This window comes from Triticum urartu, chromosome 2A (genome assembly GCF_056163025.1).
Source record: "Triticum urartu cultivar PI428250 chromosome 2A, HENAU_Tu73, whole genome shotgun sequence".
NCBI lineage: Eukaryota > Viridiplantae > Streptophyta > Magnoliopsida > Poales > Poaceae > Triticum > Triticum urartu.
The window spans coordinates 469,709,456-469,732,418 of record NC_141874.1 but is presented as its reverse complement, the minus strand read 5'-3'; the positions used below and the strand labels follow the sequence as shown (position 1 = coordinate 469,732,418).

The window sequence follows — 22,963 nt, the reverse complement described above, 5'->3', positions numbered from 1 at the left end:
TTCAAATCACAATTGGTAAACCAACAGCAATGTTTTGTATCACAGGTATGATTTATTATTGCTGCAACCATAGTTGCTTACCAAGTTGTGTTGGGTATTTTGACCCGTCCGGTGGTAAACCGCCCGGACAGATTTTTCTTATGCAGACATAGGGATTGCATAATATTGTGAAAATACATAAGCCAGTACTGAAATTATCATGACGAATCAACACAAAGTGTATTCCAGTGCACGATGGCAACAGATTAAAGTATTTTCACTAGCCTATTACAAGGCGCTTGAAGGCCCAAAAGTATGGTGTTTCCAACAAGAAAAATTTATGGAGCATCACTCCGATTGTCGGATCAAGTTTCATTACCATGTTGACGCGAAGTTGATGGGTCATTTGGCGTCGGATCAGCCTCCTCCTCCCCACCTAGCGGCTGGAAGTTTGTGGTGGTCCAGTCAATCCGGGTTAAGGCCTGAAAGATAGCTTCTTCACTGATAAGTTCCGACGGATCAATGTCAGGGGCATAAGTGTGCTTATGGATTAGCGGAATAAGATTTTGCGCCTCCGGCATGACAGCATTAACCCGTTTGTTGTTGGCATCATAATAAGACTGGTGAATAGTCAAGTTAGCATCTTCTGCCAGCTGACTTGCCAGAGGACGCATTTCCCTTGTCACTTTTTTAAGGGCTTCATCATCAAAATCTGCCCCATTTTCTTGTGTGCTTGGAAAGCCTTTGGCAAGGTCAACCGGATCCAAGTCGGTTATCCACGCTTTGGCTCGGGTGAGTGCCAACAAAGCGCCAGCCCTGGCAGCAGATCACTTTACCTCTTCTATCTGTGCTGGTGCCATGGATAGCCTTGCCAGAGTGTCCTTGATCAGTGTTGGGGCCGGATTATCATAGGATGTTGCGCAGATAACCCGTTGAGCACCGGCGTATAGTTGTTCAAGCAGAGTATATGCTGCTTTCAGCTTCATCCGTACATCTGAGCCCAGATGAGTAATGCGGCTACCTGCAACGGTTTAAGAATTTCATATTTCAACCGGTACCTTACAAGATGGATATTTCAGATGCCTTGCTAGGAGTACTTACCAAATACTACGGAGGTCATGGCGTTCACTTGAAGTTTCAACCCTGAAAGCTCTTCTGCCATCGGTTTAAGAGCAGACTCGGCATCTTCAGCCCATTTCAGTAATGTAACCTTCTCAGGGTCCCAATTGGCACGTTCAGTCTTGAATTCCTCCTTCAGTCGTTCCATGGAAGTTAAAGCGGCTCGAAGCTCATCTTTGGCTTTAGAAGATTCTTCTTGATGGGATTTGATACTCTCTTGAAGATCAGCAATCTGCGTCCGTTGATGGTTTATATCAGTCTGCCACAATCAGAGGAGCATATCAATATTTTATCAAAAGTCCCAAGCATACAACTGGTTCTACACTTGGCACTTGGGGGCTAATGCGGATTTCTTCTTTCCTACTACTTATTCAAAGTCCCGAGGATTAATACAAGTTTCAATCCTGGCACTTGGGGGCTAATGTGTATTTGTTCAAAAACTTAAAAGTCAACAATGTGCAGTTTGGAAGTTCAAAAGTCCCGGTTTGTCTTTACAAGCTAAACCGGCCCTTGGGGGCTACAAGATACAAGGCAGTGAAAATACAAAGATAAGGATGAAAATGTTTACCTCATAGCGTTCCTTCATCAGATTTACCAAGTCAGCCTCATTATCTCGGCTTGTATAAAGCCGGTTTAAGAATCCGGATGGCAGAAAGATTAGCATATTTTGACAAGTCAGCTTCCATCTTCCCCTTGCCCATAGAAGTAAACTCATCCTTGGCGGTATATTTTGCCAACATAACTGGATTGCCTGGAGCGGTATAAGCAGTGCCAGTAACAATAACGTCATCATCTTTGGCTGGGTTAGGAGTGGTAGCAGTTGACCTCAGTGGATCAACAACCGGACTTGCAGGTATAGCATGGCGACTTGAGGTGCCCTCATGTGTGGCCGGATCAGCTTCCGGCGGATCAGCGTTGTTAGTTGGCTCCGGCGGGACAGAATCATCCATGATATTATCAAGATTTTTATCAGGATTTTCAGGAGTTTCCTCCGGTTCAACTTCGCCGGTAGGGGCACTGGTCTTGGCCTTCTTACTCAGATGAGATTTAGCACTAATATTAAAACAAGGATTAGCATGATTAACCGAATTATGAAGGAGAAGGGAGGGCTGCATGCTTACCCAGGGACGGTTTTTAGTGGAGGCAGCTAAGTGGTTGATGAACCGCCAGACGAATTAGAAGATACCTAGTAGTTCGAATCAGATGGATTGAGAGGGCATCGGAAGAAACCTTTGAAAAGATAACGTTTTTCGGGAGAACAAGCAACCTCTGGACGACGTTTCCAGTTTGGTGTATGAGGTAAACCGGAAGAAGTGACCTGTTGACCACTATGCCGGGTTGTGCGACGCCCTTCAATTTGTTTTGTCTTCAAAGAAAGTTTTTGATCCAAATGAGCAAAAGGGTGAGAGCATTTCACTTTCCGAACTGCACGGCGAAATTGTTGAACCGGGACAAGTTCTGAGTCAGAAAGACAAATTACCTCAACATGATCTGCATGGCTGGCCTCCGCATCATCTTGGGAGTAATTATTATCAGTAAAATATACGAATAGAAGTCAAGGGAGTCAAACTTTACCTCTTCAGCCGAGTCACCGACATCCTCTGGTGGTTCCGAAGACTCAGCAGTTTTCTTTTTGGCAGATCTCTTGATGACCTTGGTCTTAACACGAGGAGCTTTAGCCGCTTTGTCTTGAGATTTTCTTTTCCATAAGGAGCTACTGGCCTGCGAGATTGCACAAAGGGTTATTATAGCAGTGTTAAAGCGGAGAAGGATCAGGACAAGTACAAGGTTAAAGTATTTACCGCTGGCGGTTTGTTGGAGGCATAAAAAGGGCGCAGACCAATTTGAGTACATACGGTGAGCGGCTCGTCAAGTATTTTCTTTACACCTTCGGTGACTTCATCATCAGTCAGTTGTATTTCATTAAACTGTTGTGGATCATTGGTGTTGCCGGTATATTCAAACATCAAACCGGTGCGGCGTCTTAAAGGTAGAATGCACCATGAAATCCAACAGCGGACGAGATCAACACCAGTTAAACCGTTGGCAAGGAAAGCCCGGAGTTTGGCGAGTTGAGGTGCATAGGCTTGTCGATCTTTGGCAGACAATCTCTGAGGTAAAGGGTGATTATTGCTAAGCCGGTGCGGACGGTAGCCCGGTAAAGGATTCTCTTCAGCAGGGGCAGTATTCTGACAGTAGAACCAAGTTTGGTTCCAGTCTTTTGGATGGCTGCAAAGTTTGGCGTGAGGAAAATCAACCTCTTTCCTCTTTTGGATCGACACACCACCAAGTTTAGTATTGGGTCCGTCAGAAAATTCATTCCGGCGGTTTAAGTGAAAGAGATCTTGAAAGAGATCGACAGTCGGTTCTTCTTGCAGGTAAACCTCGCAGAATACTTGGAAATCGCATATGTTGGACACAGAATTTGGTCCAATATCTTGAGGATGAAGTTGGAAGCTGGCAAGAACATCCCAGAAATTTTTTGATCCAGGAGGACTGAAACCTCGAGCTAAATGTTGCATGAACACAATCACTTCTCCATCTTGAGGCTCAGGAGGGCACTCAGGGCCAGGAACTCGCCAATGGAGGACATTTTTTGAAGCTAAAGCGCCTATGGTGACATATCCATTGATTTGCGTTTCTGTGATCCGAGATGGAACCAGTTGCAAGCAGCAAATTGCTTCGTCATATTACAAAGTTTGTAAAAGGAAAATGGACGGTTTACGATTGGCGGTTCATATGTGTTTGTCAAATGTTAAACCGGCAATTCAAGGTATACGTATGAAGTGAACCAGGCATTGCTATTCAAGTCTAGATGGCGGTTTAAGAGAGGGCTAATGACATATGATGGATTATCAATTACTAAAGGTTAAACCGCCCTTGGGAGGCAAAACCCAATCTGAAAATTTGCTAAGTGTTGTGGAAACAAGTTTCACAAGATGGTGATATAATTTTGGATCTACCGTTGTTCAAAAAACAAATTTTTCTAAGCCTTACAATGGTGTTAAACAGAACAGAGAAGGTTCAGATAAGGATTTATACAGGAACAGTAAGATGTTGTAGTACGGCAGATTAAAGCTACAGATCCAGCCGCAAGGGGAAACTATCACGCCTAGCTACATTTAGAATGATGCTAAAGGAAAAGCAGAGAAAGTACTGATGAACACTGACGAACACTGAAGAAACTTTGAAACCCAAATGCAGATTTAACAAGTAAAGGAAAGGAGTATTTACCAGAGACACGCAGCGGCGGAGTATCTTAAGAGATCTGGTACGAACAGGGTGATGCAGCGGCCTAGTTGGTGCAGACTGGAAGATCGACGACGGTGGTGGCGGCGATGCTTGAGGTCTTCGGGTCACGAGGAGGAAGACGATGCGAATGGGAAAGGGGGGAAATGGAAGGCGCCCCAGTCTTATTTATAAGGGAAGTGGGATAAACAGCAGGCGCGAAAATCGAGGAGACGGAAGCGGCAAAAGAGGATGCAGATGTCGCCTCGATCTTCAGGAATTAATTAAAGAGAAGGGAATCTTCATAAATCTTTTTATATAGGGATGACGCCACAATGATTTACTGCAGTGACAGAAGGTGACGTCATGGCGGTTCACCAAAGTTCACAGGGAGAAGACAATATGGCGGTTTACGAGAATTGTCAGAAATTCATGTAGTTTTTCTAAGGATTGAAGATTGACATGAACAGGTTCACATCAATCTGGGGCCTAATGTTGAGGATATAACTACTAAGGGTAAACCGCCCAGGAGGGGCCAGTTCACCTTCACCTTATTGAAGCCCAAGGAAACCCAGCAGATGGCCCTTTATGGATAAGGCTTAGAGGCCCACAGCCCGTAGGCGATTTTGTCGGATTTCGGGTTCCGGCAGACCCTTGAGGTTCGAACATTGGGGTGCGCGCGGAGATTTCGCCTCCTACCTACCTGCACTCCTCCGCCTTGATAGGATTTAAACTAAGGAAAGAACAACACAAGAGACACCGGGTTTATACTGGTTCAGTCCACCGTTGTGGTGTAATACCCTACTCCAGTGTGTGGTGTGGTGGATTGCCTCTTGGGCTGATGATGATGAACAATACAAGGAAGAACAGCCTCGCGAGGGTCTGTTCTTGGCTGGGGCGATGAACTGCGGGGAGGAGTTCAGTCACCCTTCTCTCTCTCTCTTTGTAATCGAAACCCCTCTCTAAAGAGCCTCCTTCCTCGAACCCTCTCTCTCCTTCTCTTCTTCTTCGAACCTCTGAACCTCCCTTTGCTCTGTGGGTGGCTGGTCCCATTTATAGAAGCCCTGGTCCTCTTCCCAAATATCGACCGGGAAGGGAGCCAACAATGGTGGGCTAATTTGAAGGGGGACAGCTAGTACTAGCTACCCTGACAAAAGAAGTCTTCGCCTGCACAAAGCTCTGGTGATGATGCCGTCTTAGGCTCCACGATGACCTCTGTCTTGTAGTCCTCATGGTCTTGGTCTCATTGAACCGAAATGGCAACCTTTTCCTGATGCCTCGGTACTCCGCGGCTGCGCTTGCCCCCTTTGCACCAAAGAGGAAAGGAGGACACTGCGCGGGCTGGCACCCGCCTGGCACCCTCGGTTGTCATGGATTGCGTCACGGGCACCTCGTGAGGTACCCCGCCTTGATCTCTCCGCCTCCTCATGAGCCAGCCTGACGAGGCCGTTCCTGAGGAAGCTCCGTGTCGTCCGCCCCGCGAGGGTCTTGGGTTTGTGTTGGTGAAGATGGGCCGCGCTGGGCCCCCTTTTGACCCACGCCGCAGGCCGCAGGCAGGCATGTCTCGGGATCCTCGTTCCCAGAATGCCGACAGTAGCCCCCGGGCCCAAGGCGCGCCCGGACTTGGCCGTGCAGGGAGGCGGAAGGGCAAGAGCGAAGCGCCGCGGGCCCTAACAGCCTGCGGCCTTGGGCGCCGCGTGGCGGTTGATTGGACGTGGGCGCCTCCACTTCCCCATGGCGCCTCGGCAACTGCACGGATTGGACAAGTCCCTGCATGCAAAGTGGGTCATAATTACCTGCGATCGTGGGGGCCGTTGGTTGGCCACCGCCAGCTATAAGTACGGACCGGCGCGCGCCCTTCCAGTTCATCCCCCCTTGCTTCTCCTTTTTCTTCATGGCCCCGTCGAGGAGGTTCTCGGCCGCAGAGAAGGGGAAGGCTCGCCAGGTTGAGCCCGCCTCTCCCCCGCCTAGGCGCGGCCAAGGGACCCCTCGCAAACATCCTGTGGCCACCACGGTGGCTCCCCGCGGCCGTGGAGGCGATCTTCAGCACAGCGACAGGCGAATTGCTGCGGCCAGGGGGCGCGCTCCGGCTGCGCGTCCCCCTAGGCCGCGCTTTCGCGCTGCTGAAGTGCTGCCGGAGTTCGTTGTGTGGTCGGCGGAGCCGACTAGCACCCGGCTTCCACTTCCTCGCTTCCTCCTTGGCGAGCTCCCGGCCGGCGCCCCGGGCGGCCTCTAGCTCCAGGCCGACGGCTGCTGCAGCCGGGCCTCATGGGTCTCACTGGAGGTCTCCGCGGCCGGGAGCCTGTCCCTGGCCCGCGGTTGGCAGACGTTTGCCCGCGCGCGTGGCCTGAGCCGTCGGTGCACCCTACACTTCAAGTTCGACGGCGATGCCACCCTCTACGTGAGGGTGTTTCGGGAAGATGGTCGCCGCGCAGGGTGTTGCCCCGAGGGTGACGACCACGGCTGGGAACCCAGCTCCGGCGATGACGGAGAGGGCAGCGCTCGCGCGGCTGGCAGCGCTCAGGGTTCCTCAAGCTTCTCCGGTTCTTCTTCAGGCGGCGACTCTTCTAGTGGTGGCCGCGGTCAGTCTCCACGTCGTCGTATCTGCTTGGGAGGTGGCAACGTGTCCGCCCGCCGCCTTGCCCTGGTGAAGCGCGAGAGGGAGTCCGCCTGAGCTTCGGAGGCAGCTCGGGCCTTCCCTACGGGCCGGTGTGAGGCGAGCTGCACTAGATTTGTTCTTTCTTTTCCTTTTTCCTGCATAACAAAGATAGTAGTGTGGAGCCCCGCAGGGGCATGTTTGGCTTATTGCTGTTAATCATCATTTTTCTTTCGTTATCGTACCTTCCGGCTATGTGCCCGAGCATGGATAGTTCCCGGCCCCGGCCGTGGGGGGCGACCGACCCAGGCCCTTTGTTTGTGTCGCGGTGCCCGTGGGGCACGGACTGGAGGGGTGCTCCTGTAATGGGCCCAGGTCGCGAACTCTTTGAATGACTAGGATAGGAACACTCGCAAGGGCGCTCAGCCGCCCCCCTCGCGAGGCCTTGCACAAGAGAAATCGAGGCAGGAGAGTGAAAAGTCGAAGAACCACAAGCCAAAGACGACAACAACTTCAATAGAACTTCGAATGAGAAGGAACAAGCCAACTGCGGAAAGCAAATGAAAAGCCGTGTCCGGCACCTAATCTAGTCTTCGACGTCTTCGAACCAGCGCAGAGCTAAGTGCTGCCACTGGGCATGGGAGGGAGCCCCAGGGCCTAAGGCCGGCGCTCCTGAGACTCCGGGGCGTGTACAGCCCCAAAACATTATTACGTGAGAGTGTCACGGGCGGCGAGCTTCACAGGCGTTGGCCTTCTTCATAGGCTCCGGTCCTTTTCCAAAACGCGATAGCTTCACAGCCATTCGCCTTCTTCACAGGCTCTGGGCCTTTTCCGAAATGCGATAACTTCACAGGCGTTCGCCTTCTTCACAGGCTCTGGGCCTTTTCCAAAATGCGATAGCTTCACAGGCATTCGCCTTCTTCACAGGCTCTGGGCCTTTTTAGGGGTAGAACCTCCGGAGGTGCTAGATGTTCCATGCATTCTGGACTGGCACCCCTCCTGAGTCTCCAAGCACGCGGAGCCGGGCCTGGAAACATGAACAACTTTGAACGAGCCCACCCACATGGGAGAGAGCTTGTGCAGCCCCTCCCTGGAGAGAACCCGCCTGAGCACGAGGTCTCCTACCTCGAGAGTTCTGGGGCGGATGTTGCGGCAGTGCTATCGCCGCAGTGCTTGTTGGTACCTCGCCGCTCGTAGCACGGCTTCTCGGCGACGTTCCTCCCCCAGCACGAGGTCCGTCCCCCGCATGGCGTCCTGCTGCGCCTCGTCGAACGCCAGGACCCGTGCGGAGCGATGTCTGACCTCGTGAGGGAGGACCGCTTCGGCTCCGTAGACCAGGAAGAACGGGGTCTCTCCAGTTGGCTTGGTCGCGGTTGTGCGGATGGACCACAACACAGACTAAAGCTCGTCGTACCAACCTCTGCCGCAGGCCTCCAGCTTCTTCTTGAACATCCTGGTCTTGAGGCCCCTCAGGACCTCCGCATTGGCTCGCTCGGCCTGGCCATTGCTTCGGGGGTGCGCCACCAAAGCGTAGCATATCTGCGTTCCAAGGTTAGCACAGTATGTTTTGAAGAGGTTACTGGTGAACTGCGAACCGTTGTCCGTGATGATGCGATTCGGCACCCCGAACCGGCTCACGATGCCCTTGATGAACTTGACCACGGAACCCGCGGGAATGGTGCGGACAGCCTCTACTTCAGCCCACTTGGTGAACTTGTCCACGGCGACGTAGAGGTAGCGGTAGCCCCCGGGCGCCCGAGGAAACGGGCCCAAGATGTCCATCCCCCAGACTGCGAATGGCCACGAAAGGGGTATAGTCTGCAAGCCTCCTGCTGGCTGATGGATCTACTTGGCGTCGAACTGGCAGGCCTCACAAGCTTTCACTAGTTCGACGGCGTCATTGAGCGCGGTGGGCCAATAAAACCCACTACGGAACGCCTTGCCAATGAGGGTCCGTGATGATGAATGATGTCCATAGTCTCCGCCGTATATATCTTCCAGCAGTTCTTTCCCTTGCTCCCTAGAGATGCAGCGCAGGGATACATCGTTTGGCCGCTTCCAGTAGAGCTCTCCATCCTTGATGCAGTATGCCGTGGCCTGGCGTGCCACTCGCTCCGCTTCCTCCTCCTTCTCTGGCAGGGTCCCTTGTGTTAGGTAACTCCGGAGCTCCGCGATCCAACATCCCTCCTGAGGTTCCATCGTCAGGAGCAGGCGTGCTCCTGAGGCCGGGCCACAGGCCGGAGCCCCTGAGGCAGGTGGCTGGGGGAGCTCCTCCCGGGGCTGAGCCATGTTCGATAATGACGGCAGGGCTGATGGCTTGAAGAGCCATTCCTCGAAAATGCCAGGCTCCTGAGGTAACCGCCTGGACGCCCGTTTGCCGATGTCGTCGGCCTCCTGATTGGTGCCACAGGGCACATGCTGCAACTCCAACCCCCAGAACTACTTCTCCATCCTGCGGACCTCCGCTAGGTAGGCTTCCATGTGCTCATCCTTCAGCTCGTACACCTTGTTGGAGAAATTGACAAGGAGCTGCGAATCGCCCTTGATGGTGAGGCGTTTCACCCCCAGGGCAGCCGCGGCCTTCAAACCCGCTATTAAACCTTCATATTCCGCTATGTTGTTGGAGACCTTTTCACCTTGCTGGAAACAGAGCTGCACGGCGTAATAGAGCTTGTCCTGAGTGGGCGATATAAGCACCGCCACAGCCCCTGCGCCATGCCTGGAGAACGCCCCATCGAAGTACATGACCCAGCCTTCTGGCGCCTCGCTTCCCGGGGACAGGGACCGATCCTCGTCGGCCTTGAGGCCTGGCGCCTCCGTCCATTCTGCCACAAAATCCGCCAACGCTGCTGCCTTGATGACCCTGGTCGTGCTGAATTCGAGCTGAAACGCTTGCATCTATGTTCCACTCAGCGACCCTTCCAGCTGAATTAGGGCTCCTGAGCACTCTCTCCAGGGGGTATGACGAGACGACCTTGATGGGGTGACCCTGAAAATAGTGCCGCAGCTTGTGCGAGGCCACCAGTAGCGCGAGGAAGAGTTTCTGAGGCATGGGGTACCGTGCCCTTGCATCCCGCAACACCGTGCTGACGAAGTACATTGGGTGCTCAACGAGGTGGAGTGCGTCAGTGCTGGTGGCTCCCTTCGGAGACCATGGCGCCTCTTGAGGCAATGAGGCCTCCTGAGACTGGCCATCTGGGAGAGGGGCCTCTTCCGCCTCCGGTGCGCCCCTCTGCGGTGGCTGATCCTCCTCAGCCGCAGTGGCAGTTTCTGTGGGCCTTCCTTGTCCCTGTTCTGCCTTGTCCCGGGCTGCTGCCGCGGTTTTGATTCGGCGCTCCTCTCTGACTGCCACCAAGGCTGCGCTGGCGGAGTAGGGAGTGGCGGCGAGGTAAAGCACCGGGGGCTCTTGAGGGCGTGGAGCCACCATGACCGGTGGGCTGGTCAGATATCTCTTGAGATCCTGGAACGCCTTGTCGGCCTCTTCAGTCCACTCGAAGGGCCCCTTTTTCTTCATTAGCTGGAAGAAGGGCAGTGCTCGTTCCCCCAACTTGGAGATGAAGCGCCCCAGCGCGGTCACGCGCCCCGTGAGCTTCTGCATTTCTCTGAGGGTCTTTGGCGGGCTCATGTCTTCCACCGCCTTGACCTTCTCCGGGTTAGCCTCGATGCCTCGGTGGGACACGAGGAAACCCAAGAGCTTGCCCGAGGGGACTCCGAACACACATTTCTCTGGGTTGAGCCATAGGTTCACCGCGTTGAGGCTCGCGAAGGTTTCCTCCAGGTCTTGTATCAAGGTCCTGGCCTCCCAAGACTTTACCACAATGTCATCGACGTAAGCTTCAACATTCTTCCCGAGCTGCGGGCCCAAGGTGATGTGCATCAGCCGCTGAAAGGTCGCCCCTGCGTTACGCAGCCCGAATGGCATGCATGTATAGTAGTACACACCATACGGGGTTAGGAAGGCTGTCTTCTCGACGTCTTCTACCGCCATCTTGATCTGGTGATACCCAGAGAAGGCATCCAAGAAGCATAGCAGGTCGCATTCCGCAGTGGAATCGATGATCTGGTCGATGCGGGGGAGCGGGAACGGATCTTGCGGGCATGCTTTGTTGAGGTTCGTGAAGTCGACACACATGCATTCCTTCCCTCCCTTCTTTGGCACAACGACAGGGTTGGCCAACCAATCCGGATATCAGACCTCGTGAATGACCCCAGCAGCTTCTAATTTGCGGGTCTCTTGGACGATGAAGGCTTGCTTTTCTGTGGACTGCCGCCTGGCCTTCTGCTTCACAGGGCGCACGTTAGGGCACACGTTGAGGTGATGCTCGATTACACTCCTAGGGATCCTTGCCAACTAGTCAGGCTCCCAAGCGAATACCTTCTTGTTTGCGCGCAGGAACCCGACCAAGGCCTTCTCCTGCTCGGGTTTGAGGTGGGCGCCTATGGTGAAAGTGGTGTTGGTGGACCCGTCCTCATCGACGGGTATCTGCTTGGTTTCTGCCTTGTCTTGGGTGAACAACTGTTTCATCTTGGCGGGTGCAGCCCCCTTGGGCTCGGGGGTCTCCAAGTCAGCGGGCTGTGCCGACGCCGCCGTCTTGAAGGCAAGCTTGAGCACCCTCAGCGCGTCCCCGGTGTCCCCGTGCACAGTGAGGACACCGCTGCTCCCGGGCATCTTCATGAGGTTGTACGCCGGGTGCGTCCGGCCATGAACTGGGCCAACGCTGGGTAGCCAAGGATGGCGTTATAGGGGAGGCCGATGGGGGCGATGTCAAAGTCGACCAGCTCCGTGCGGAAGTTGTCGTAGGTGCCGAAGGTTACTGGGAGCCGGATCTGTCCCAGGGGGCTGGACAACTCGCCACCAACGCCCGAGAAGGGCCGGCTGGGTTGCAGCCGTTCCAGGGGTATGCAGAGGAGGTTCAAGGCCTCGACCGAGAGCATGCTGAGGCCCGCGCCGCCATCAATGAGGGGTCTGGTGACGGCCACCTGGCAGATGGTGGGGGTGCACAGCATGGGGAGCACACCCGAGCAGGCCGAGTTGGAGGGGTGGTCCTCCGAGCTGAAGGTCAGGCCGGTCTCGGGTGCCGCCCGGTCCAGGGTTGCCCCCTGCCGCGCGGAAGCGGCGCTGACCCGGTGGATGAACGGCTTGACGTGGTGACTTGTAGGCGGCGCCTGCGAGCCGCCCAAGAGGGCCGCGACGACCGGGGGTGTTGTTGCAGCGCGATGGGCGGGTGAGAGGTTGCGGGGCTCCACGGGCGCGCGGAGCACACGGGACGAAGAACCAGCTGGGGTGAGCGAGGGAGTTGCGGTGCGGCCGTCTTGCCACACGGACAGATGCTGGGATGATGCTTGCTGCTCATCCCCCGCTGGGCCGGTGGCGGTGTTGACGGCAGGTGACGGGGAACGGCGAGGGCGCCCGCCGACAGGGGCCGTCTGGGCGACGCGGGAAGCGAGTGCGGCCCGGCACTCGGCGCGGGCCCGACGAGCGTCAGATATGGGCGTGATGGTCGGAGGAGAACAGGGTGGTGGAAGACGAGTCCCGGCGCACCCCTACCTGGCCGCCAAATGTCGGATTTCGGGTTCCGGCAGACCCTTGAGGTTCGAACACTGGGGTGCGCATGGAGATTTCGCCTCCTACCTACCTGCAGTCCTCCGCCTTGCTAGGATGTAAACTAAGGAAAGAACAACACAAGAGACACAGGGTTTATACTGGTTCGGGCCACCGTTGTGGTGTAATACCCTACTCCAGTGTGTGGTGTGGTGGATTGCCTCTTGGGCTGATGATGATGAACAATACAAGGAAGAACAGCCTCGTGAGGGTCTGTTCTTGGCTGGGGCGATGAACTGCGGGGAGGAGTTCAGTCACCCTCCTCTCTCTCTCTTTCTGATCAAAACCCCTCTCTAAAGAGCCTCCTTTCTTGAACCCTCTCTCTCCTCTTCTTCTTCTAACCTCTGAACCTCCTTTTGCTCTGTGGGTGGCTGGTCCCATTTATAGAGGCCCTAGTCCTCTTCCCAAATATCGAGCGGGAAGGGAGCCAACAATGGTGGGCTAATTTGAAGGGGGACAACTAGTACTAGCTACCCTGACAAAAGTAGTCTTCGCCTGCACAAAGCTCTGGTGATGACGCCGTCTCGGGATCCACAATGACCTCCATCTTGTAGTCCTCATGGTCTTGGTCTCGTTGCACCAAAATGGCAAACTTTGCCTGATGCCTCGGTACTCCGCGGCTGCGCTTGCCCCCTTTGCACCAAAGAGGAAAGGAGGACACTGCGCGGGCTGGCACCCGCCTGGCACCCTCGGTCTTCATGGCTTGCGTCACGGGCACCTTGTGAGGTACCCCGCCTTGATCTCTCCGCCTCCTCGTGAGCCAGCCTGACGAAGCCGTTCCTGAGGAAGCTCCGCGTCATCCGCCCCGCGAGGCTTGGCCCCTCGCGAGGGTCTTGGGTTTGTGTTGGTGAAGATGGGCCGCGCTGGGCCCCCTTTTGAGCCATGCCGCAGGCCGCAGGCAGGCAAGTCTGGGGACCCCCGTTCCTAGAACGCCGACAGATTTGGGGCCCATGGTAGTAAACCTCCATGATTGTATAAACTTGCATTGTAAGATAGGAAAGAGGAGACTGAGGCGGACACTTGTATGAGCCAGCCTCGGGACTCTGTAGACCGGCCGGGGTGCTCCTGAGTATATAAAGGGGTGACCCGACGGCGGTTCAGGGACAGAAAACAACAACTCGAATGCCAGACAAAGCGGATTCGCTCCCTGGTCTTCGAACCCATAGCAATACCAATCACAACTAGACGTAGGCTTTTACCTTCATCGAAGGGGCCGAACTAGTATAAACTCCCGTGTCCCTTTGTCCGGTTTAATCCCTTCAAGCTAACTCATAGCGATGGCTCCACGACTAAGTCCTTTCACGAGGACATCTGCCGTGACAAACCCACAACAGACACCATCGTTGTTTGAATGGATATCATTCTTCAGCAACGATTACAATGCCTCCTTATGCTTATATATATTCTGGTGGACCATCAGTTCTAAAAAATGTTGATTAGTTTATGAAAGTCAGTCCATGTAAATAAATGGCATCATAGTATAATGACAAATAAAACCAATGTGTGAGAACAACTTACTTGATCATGTTGGCGTTCATGAGAACTATCAGTTAGAGATCTACCAGATGGAAGACGCTTAATTTCTGATACTTCATGCGCCATGCCATTGACCTTTTCTTCGAGTACTTGTTTCGCTTGCTCAGAAGCTTGAATTTGAGAAATTAATTCAGCCTTACTTAATGTTGGTCCTCGCAAATCTCTTTCTCTAATTCCACCACCAAATCCAACTACGCGATCACGTCGCTTAGATGTGTCACATTTCTGCATGACTTCATCATTTGAAAGACCAGGATTCAACTAAACTATGGTCTTAATTTGTGCCTGAAGTGCCAACAGTAAGTTATTTGCATAAACTTCTATCTCTAAGTAGGAATTCTACATGTGTTGTTCATTATGGAAGTTATGAACGTTAAATTAAGTCTTACATGTTTGGCGGAGGTTGTAGAATCAGGGAAGTCTGTACCCTTCTTGTCTATCTCTGAAAATAGTTTATCCATACTCGGTGGCTTGTTTTCCTTTCCTCGTTCCAACATAGGAAAGTGACTATTATTAGTTGAAACAAAATGGCAAGACAACTCACACTGATCTTATATTATTGGAAATGAAAAACAAGAGAAGTGAAAACATGTACCGTGTCCCAAATTATCTGTCTAAAGGGTTTACTGCCAGATCGGTGAAGCATTTTGAGGTGAGCTCTGTTTTGGGTGTTTCTCTTGCTCTTTTTCTATAGTTAAAGAGGATTATATTGTCAACTGCACAAATGGTTGAAAATTAAGAGGCAACATGAGAACTTACCAGAAACTCCTTGCTGAAAAAATGCTCCTTGACAAGCCATTCCCAGTCATCCTTTGGAATATCTTTAGGTACCTTTTTCATAGCCTCCTGCATAGTCTTGTTGGGTTTCACAAAATGCCGGTGCAAGTCTCCACGCCAGTTGATCCAAAGTTTCTTGACATGGTCTAATATCTCATCTTTGTACACATCTATTGCAATGTTGTCGTCAATATTTTCGAACTTGTCCTAAATAGTTGTTCATAAAATAGAGTCTCATAAATACATCAGTACAGAAATTCAGATTATAATGCTAGAACTTTTAACCAAACATACTTTAATTGCATCAATTATATGTTTCCGAGCTGCATCAGTAATATTGGACCATTCCTTAACCCTCATCGGGGTAATTCTAGGGTTACGGACAATTCTACCCAAGTGTCATGCAAAACTTTTGGAAAGCGCACAGTTATTGTAAAACCAAACTTTAATTTTTTGGGACTCCATGAGATCAGCTACTTCCTTGCATTTATTTTTCCCACGGACCCTGCACTTTTCACCTGTTTGAGGTCCTACACCATTCGAAAGAAATATGTTAATCAAGTACAAAACAAGAAAAACATTCAAGCCACAATTTATATTGTAGCGGTGTGACTGAAGTATCAAGTAATCAAGTTGCATTGCTGAGCTTACTAGTCTTGGACGTAGCTGTAAGGCCATGGTTACCCTACACTTCTTCATTTTCCAGATTTTCATCAACTAATTCAGTTGCATTGTTGTGCTTACTGGTCTTTGAGGTACCTGCAAAGCCATGGCTATCCTGGGATTCTTCACTTTCCAGATTTTCATTACCCATTAATTCATCTGCACCATTTGAACCATCTGAAAATATACAACCAATCGGTCAGCATGGTGGATGAAGGAAAAATGGAAAAATTGAAGTTTTTGATACCATGAAAATCATGCATATCATTTCCCATGTCACCATCATTGCTGGTATCAGCTTCATCACTCATGGCTGCAATATATTATGAGTTACTTGAAGACAAAAGCGTAGAAACAATTCATGGTACAATGTATGGTACTTAGAAACTCACTTCTGGAATCATCAACATCCCAATTTGTAGTAAACAAGATTGGTGTATTTGTTGCTGCATCATTTCCATCTATGAAAACAAGAAACCACATTATATCATCCTTTAGTAGATAGGTTGAATAATATTTTTATGTTTCTGTAGTACCTTTTGCAGCTAACTCATACTTTTCCACAGTTCCTCATCTTGCAAATGAGGCTTGTGAGTAACCCTTTTTCTGCTTAAATCTGCTATTTGACTTGATTTCTCTGGCAAGGTCCGCCTAGCAATACCCTGGTGTACCAGTCCAGACTTATTCAACTATGAGGAGCATCTTTCCGGAGCTAATGCTGTCAAGTTTCCATACTTGTGATGACTCATTATGATACCCTATGCATATAGCGTTAGTTTGAAGTTTGCACAAAGGCTATACAAAGTAAAATTGAATTAAATAAGTGAATATTGCATCAAATAAAGTAAGTACAGAACTACTTGTGCCACTATTTATTAATAAGGTAAAAGCAAAAATATGAAGCAAATCGATTACTACAGATTAAGAGTTGCATAAACTAGTGTCTTCATGTTGTTCTCTTTCTACGTGATGTTGATGTCGAATTTTGAAGCAAGTCGTCTTCATCGCCATTGTCAGGTTCAGCTTCAGAGGCTTCATCATCAGACTGTCCATGTGGTACACTATAAGCATGATGTGATGGACTTTTCACGACTGCGTGCCATCTTTTTATAAGATTGTCCTTGACAAAAAATACTTGAGAGACTTGGCTAGCCAGAACGAAAGGCTCATCTGTCAGAAGAAAACGCTGCAGGTTAAGACTAATGATTCCATGCTTGTTGTCTTTCTTCATCCCATGCTCTTTGCCAAATACGTCAATCCAGTTGCAACGGAATAATGTCACATGCCTTCCACCTAAGTATTGCAGTTCGACTATCTCTGTCAATATGCCATAATATTCTACTATATTACCATTATCCCCTTGTTCTGAAAGTACAACCACCCCAATGTTCTGTGTGCAGAGGTGTCTATCTCGACTTTGAACACGATATCTGAATCCATTCATGTCATAGCCAGTAAAACATGTTACATTTTCCAATGGACCACGTGATAGTGCCAAAAGGTCTTTGGTGAGCTCACTCTTATCATGTTCGTGCAAGCTGGCTACCTATGCAATGAAAAATAGCTATGTTAACATCTTCACACAGAAATACTAAAATGTACGTGCATATGTATGTACATATAGACTTTATTCTGGAATCTTTACCTTCGCTTTAAACCACTGATTAAACTTCTGGTTCCACAAGGTGGTAAATGGTTGAAGTGAACATCCATCTTGACTATTGGAGTACTCACTACAATAATACAAAGCTTAATTGATATGGGCATGCAAAAATTAGTTGACTGAGTACTTAATAAGTGAACGGAATAATCATTACCTCATATATGGTTGAAATTCATCACAATTTCTCAAAACATAAATATGAGCTTGCTCTGCTTCAAGAAGATTAAGATCTCTAGGTTTACGACCACCGGATGGCCTTCCATCCGGATTGAATATTAACAAATAATAGTTGTCATCCCCTGGTGCATCATTGATTCTACCTGGTCGATTATGCTTTGTCTCGACATCATCCAAATACCTAGAGCACAATGTAATGAACTCTTCTGCAATGTGTCTCTCTGCAATGGAAGCCTCAGGTCGTGCCAAATTTCGCACTAGCGATTTCAGACACTTTATTTGTCTCTCAAAGAGATACATCCACCGATATATTGTAGGTCCACCAACAAGAGCCTCATTAGCCAAATGAATAGTCGGATGCATCATGACATCAAAAAAGGATGGTGGGAATTCCTTTTCAAGCTTACATAGTGTCACAGGTATTTGGGCCTGCATTTCATTAAGTTCTTCTACCGAAAGTGATTTGGAGTTTAATTTGCAAAAGAACTGTGAAAGCTCAAGTAGAGGGTCATAGATATTCTGGGGAACAAGTCCACGTAGTGCAAGAGGATGTAAATGATTTAGTATAACATGGCAGTCGTGGCTCTTCAGTCCTGAAACTTTTCTCTTTCATATTAGTGCAGCGGCCAAGGTTTGAACAAAATCCATCTGGAACTTCGAGGTCCTTAAAAAACCAAAGGAACAAAATCTTATTGGGTGGAAGCAAAGTGAAAGGCGTAGATGGAAAAGTAGTCTTGTCCCCTTCCTTGTCCGGATGCATACCTGGCCTTATTTTCATTAGTTGCAAATCGCGCTGAGAATTTATGTTATCCTTCGTTTTTCCTTTGACATCCATAATTGTTGCCATGATGCTATCACATATATTCTTTTCTATATGCATGACATCAAGGTTATGGCGCAACAAAAGAGTTTTAAAATATTGTACTAAATTACAAAATATACTTCTTTTGTTCCAGCTATCTCCTCTCTCATCGTGGGACACCTTTGTCTTCTTACTTGCATCTTTAGACAAGATAATCCCCTCTAGATCATCCACTTGGACCATCACATTTTGTCCTATTAAGGGTGTTGGTGGTTTTCTGGTTTCTATGGTACCATCAAAAGATTTTTTATCTTTCCTCCACCTGTGGTTTTTATGAAGAAAGCGTCGATGACCCATGTAACAGAACTTCCCACCGTTTTTAAGCCTAAATTAACAGGTCCCACTATGGCATACCGGACAAGCCAATTTTCCCTTTGTGCTATATCCAGAGAGGTTGGCATAACCAGGGAAGTCATGGACCATCCAGAGAAGTGCTGCACGTAGTGTGAAACTTGTTTTTGTTGATGCATCATAAGTGTCAACGCCCTCGTTCCAGAGTGCAATAAGTTCCTCTACAAGTGGTTGCAAATAAATATCAATTGCATCACCAGGACCATCAGGCCCTGGAATCAACATGGATAACATCACATTTTCTTGTTTCATGCACATCCATGGGGGCAAATTTAGGGGAACAAGGAATACGGGCCAGATGCTATAAGATGTTCACATGGTTTTATATGGTTGGAAACCATCAGAAGAGAGACAAAACCTAAGATTGCGAATTTCTTTTGCAAATGGGATGTTTTTTGCATCAAAATATTTCTAAGCTTTCGAGTTAGCAGGGCATCTAATGACACCATCATCTACCCTGCCCTCCGCATGCCACCTAAAGGATTCAGCAGTTTTGTGGCACATGAACATCCTTTGCAGCCTTGGCTTTAAGGGAAAATACCGCATTGTTTTTTGTGGAATCTTCTTCCCTTTTGCTGAGTGCAGAGTGGTGCCTGTGCGCTTGTCTTCTTTCCATCTAGATGCTCCACACACCTTACACGACTCCACATTTATATCTTCTTTCCAGTAGAGCATGCAATGATTCGTGCAAGCATCAGTTTTCTTATAACTCAGCCCTAGTTCCTGAATAGTTTTTTTCGCTTCATAATAAGAATTTGGCAAAGTAGAGTTCTGTGGTAGGAAATCCTTCCACAGATATTCCAACAACATGGTGAAGGACTTGTTGCTCCACTTTCCCAAATTCTTAATGTGAAGCAAGTTAACTAATGCAGATAATTTAGTGGTACTAGAACCTTCATAAAGTGGCTGGTTGCAGTTGTCAAGCAATTTATAAAACTTTGCTGCTTCATTATTTGGTTCCTCTTCGTAAGATGGTGGTGTCGTTGTTTGATCAGTTGGATTATTATTTTAAGGAAACAGATCATGCAACAAATCTTGCGTTGGGTCATATCCATCTGCACTCTCTGCTTGCATTTCTTCATCGCCTTAACCTTCAGAAACTGTTTGAGGTTCCCTCGCAACTTCACCATGATGGTACCAAAAGGTATAACTTCTCAGAATTCCATACACTTTCAGGTGAGCAGAAACCAATGCACGAGGATGAGAGTCTGTGTTGTAGCATTTGACGCATGGACATCGAATTTCATTCTCCCTGCCTGTGTGCCTGAACGCATAGTCAAGGAAATTCTCTACCCCTTCTAAGTATTCATCATCTAATCGCTCATCCACTAGTCTCATCCATATCTTACTTGGAGCCATCTCCTAATATATATTACTGTTTTAGTATGTAGTTATCCTGCATTTATGTTATTCGATGTAAGACATATTAGACTATAAAATAAATCATATTGTGTATGATCTATAGATGCATGGATCGTACTGAACATGGCATAACAAAATTGTAAATCGTAATAATCAAATGAATTCTACCTACATATTTTGTAATCAGGATCAGCTACAGTGCATCAAGGTTTCACAAGAGAAAAAAATAGAGCAAGGAGGAATACGAAAAAATAGAGCAAGGAGGAATACGAACCAAGCTGCAGCGGAGTTGCGTTGGCGACCAGTGATGTGCAGGCAGCAGCGTGGGTGCAACCGGGGTTGAGGCTAACCAGCGATGTGGAGGCGGCAGCCCGGGCGCGCCGGGGTCCAGGCGACCGGCGATGTGCTAGCGGCAGCGCGGGCGTATCGGTTCGAGGCTACCGGCGACGTGCAGGTAGCATTGTGTACGCGCCGGAGTCGAGGCGACTGGAGAGGTGCGACCTGCAGTGTGGAGAGGCATAGAACACAAGGGAGGAGATGCGATCTATGGACTATGGAGGTGTCGAATTGAGCAAGGCAGGCGAGGCGAGGAGAAAGAGGCGCAGGTAGATGAGATCCTAACATATTAAATAGTTATTCCCTGTTACGGAGGGTTATCTAGTCGAAATTTCAGTCTTATACATGCAGGGCACACCTGCACTTAACTTGCAGTAAGTTGCAGCCGATCTGCCACAATCACTTCACATTGCAATAGGAATTGTTTGACTACAATCAGGTTTAAGCTAACATGGTGATGCTTTGACGTCCAAAGTGCCTGATGATCTGAAGGTACTGCTACAGATCACATTCGTTGGTGAAGCACCTGTCCATCACATCGCCAAAATGCAGTGCCTATTTCTAAACCCATTCAGATGTTCGTACTGTATAATACAATGTCAGGGGATATGAAGATCCATTTAAGGATAGGAAAATATTTAAAACTCGGTCGCTTGTTCATAGCCTGACATATGAATGACAAGAACAAATGTTACAAATAAAAGGCACTAATCTTGAATTCTGCTGCACAATAATATTGTTCTCTAGCAAACAATATTTATTTTTCCGTGATCTTGTAGTAGTCAGGAATATAAATTCTCAAAAAGTCTCTACGTATTTTGTTCAGATTACTCTTATGCCTAGATGCATTCCTGGCTCTTCCTTCCCTCCTCAATGCAGCATCACTAGCACGTCTTTCATTAAATTCCTTCCTGACCTTCTGGTATACTTCATCTTGCTTGTCTACTTCCTCGGAGTCTTCAACAACTTGCCTATGCAGGTACTCGATAGAGTCTTCATCGACATCGGTTATTGAGACATCGCTGCTCCGTTCTTCATCAGGAGACTCTTTTGCCTCCTGATTAATTGTATCTGGAACAAACTCAACCATGTTGTCTCCTTGCATGTTCTTGTTCCTCAATCAGGAGCAAAATCAACAATCAATTCTTCTTTTACCTCAGGATATATTGAATCTAGAGAAGAATTAATGATTAAGTCATGTACCTCTTCATCCGTAGTATGGTGAGCAAACTCAACCATGGAATTTGGTTGCTCCATCAAGTGCATCTCTATCGAGCATTTTGGGGAGGAGTCGCAGTGGCCGGGGGTATTTTGTGGTTCAGCAGAGGCGCCGGACGGAGATGCAGGGGCATGAATGACCATACAGACTTCCATCAGGATGTTGTGCAAAAATGTGGATCGGGAGGACTAACTAATAGGATTAGGAGCAGATTAGATTAGTTGGGGCTGGAGAGATTTAGCGCTAATATTTTGAGAACCCGCCAACATTAGTTGGGATGTTGCGGGGGAGAGATAAAGGAGAGAAGAGTTTTTTTTCATTTTTGAACACAGGGAGAGGGAGTTTGTTAGAGTTGTACTACGTACCTGCAAACCCCATAACTAAAGACCGCTCACCTAATGGCGGAAGACTTGTGGTTGTTGAATGTATTACGGAGATAGGTTTCCACCACGCGGGGAGTCCACTCGGGGGGTTCAACAACCAAGAGTTTTTGGGCACCATCGTTAATGCTAGTATTTGTAGTAGTTAGAGGGCCGCCGGAGGGCAAGGAGCACCGCACACCAAAGCGATATTTCGAGGATGTTGTAGAAGGGTCTCGACTTGTGGCATCGCAATGTTCACAGGACATTGTATTTGAATAAATGTATTCATGTTGCCTTTGTCTTGTATTATGGGACAAAGCCAGTTTTTGTAAAGTAATTTTATTATGCTTTCAATTGTTTCCTCCTGTGCGGCCGTGTTGTGTATAATCTGAGGGTTGGCCAGTCGTCGGCTTCTGCCCTCACGTAGATAGTACGGAGGTGTTCGGGGTGGAATCTAAACAATCTTGATCCAATTACATGGTCCTTGAAGGAGTTGTTTAGCACAACGAACAAGGAAAACATACTTTATGGCTTTAATGCCCTCACTTAGCCATAGGAGTTTTATAATAAAGCATGGGCGCAGCCCCTGGTTTTATCCAGGGTACTGTCAGCATATGATCGGGAAGTTCCGATCTCTCGCATAACGTGGAAAAAATCTCCAACGATTTGTAGCCCTCGAGTAGCTGACTGGCTCTCGCCACATCATGCCAGTCAGTTTTCGGCTTTCTCTACTGAGGTGCTCGTCTGGTCAAAGCCATGGCACAATCGCAGTAGTTCTCCCTTTACAACCCTAGCCGATTGAGCGAAATGTAGGGTAGCAAGCACAGGAGCCGGGCAACCCAACTATTAACCAAAGACATGATTCGGAGCCAATGCATATAATGCTAAATTTGGGGTACCAAACATATATAAAAAGTGTTCAGACTGTGTTGTCGTATTGTGGGGCGACAGGTAGCCCCTGGCGAATATTAAACGTAAAAGAGTGTCGATGCAACAAATAAGCAGATCTAAAATAAAAACGAAGTAAGAAGCGAAAACCACAAGAACTGGGCCATGAACCATTTTATTATAACTATATGGATACGTCAAGGCGTATCTTGTACAGATGGTGCTAGAAGTATCCGGCCATTT

At 49.0% G+C, this 22,963-nt stretch overlaps 2 protein-coding genes and 1 pseudogene across 2 annotated transcripts; all 3 read right to left on the bottom strand.

Moving 5' to 3' along the window:
• Positions 1-16,446: 16,446 nt before the first annotated feature.
• LOC147985502 (uncharacterized) lies at positions 16,447-17,775 on the bottom strand. Its single transcript, XM_087539893.1, has 3 exons — positions 17,318-17,775; positions 17,146-17,233; positions 16,447-17,046 (listed from the first exon to the last, which is right to left on the bottom strand). The coding sequence occupies exons 1-3, from the start codon at positions 17,773-17,775 to the stop codon at positions 16,447-16,449; spliced, it is 1,146 nt and encodes a 381-aa protein (XP_087396019.1).
• A 73-nt stretch (positions 17,776-17,848) lies between these two features.
• On the bottom strand, positions 17,849-19,363 carry LOC147985501 (uncharacterized; annotated as a pseudogene).
• Positions 19,364-21,008: 1,645 nt separating this feature from the next.
• On the bottom strand, positions 21,009-21,625 carry LOC147985500 (uncharacterized). Its single transcript, XM_087539891.1, has 2 exons — positions 21,455-21,625; positions 21,009-21,359 (listed from the first exon to the last, which is right to left on the bottom strand). Exons 1-2 carry the CDS (start codon positions 21,623-21,625, stop codon positions 21,009-21,011), a joined length of 522 nt encoding a protein of 173 aa, XP_087396017.1.
• Positions 21,626-22,963: the final 1,338 nt, after the last annotated feature.

Coding starts and splice junctions, on each gene's coding strand:
- LOC147985500 (XM_087539891.1), bottom strand. CDS start 21,625: ATGGAAGTCTGTATGGTCATTCATGCCCCTGCATCTCCGTCCGGCGCC. Junction 21,360..21,454: donor ACCATACTACGGATGAAGAG/GTACATGACTTA, acceptor TTGAGGAACAAG/AACATGCAAGGAGACAACAT.
- LOC147985502 (XM_087539893.1), bottom strand. CDS start 17,775: ATGCAGGCCCAAATACCTGTGACACTATGTAAGCTTGAAAAGGAATTC. Junction 17,234..17,317: donor GAATTTCAACCATATATGAG/GTAATGATTATT, acceptor GTATTATTGTAG/TGAGTACTCCAATAGTCAAG. Junction 17,047..17,145: donor ATCAGTGGTTTAAAGCGAAG/GTAAAGATTCCA, acceptor TTCATTGCATAG/GTAGCCAGCTTGCACGAACA.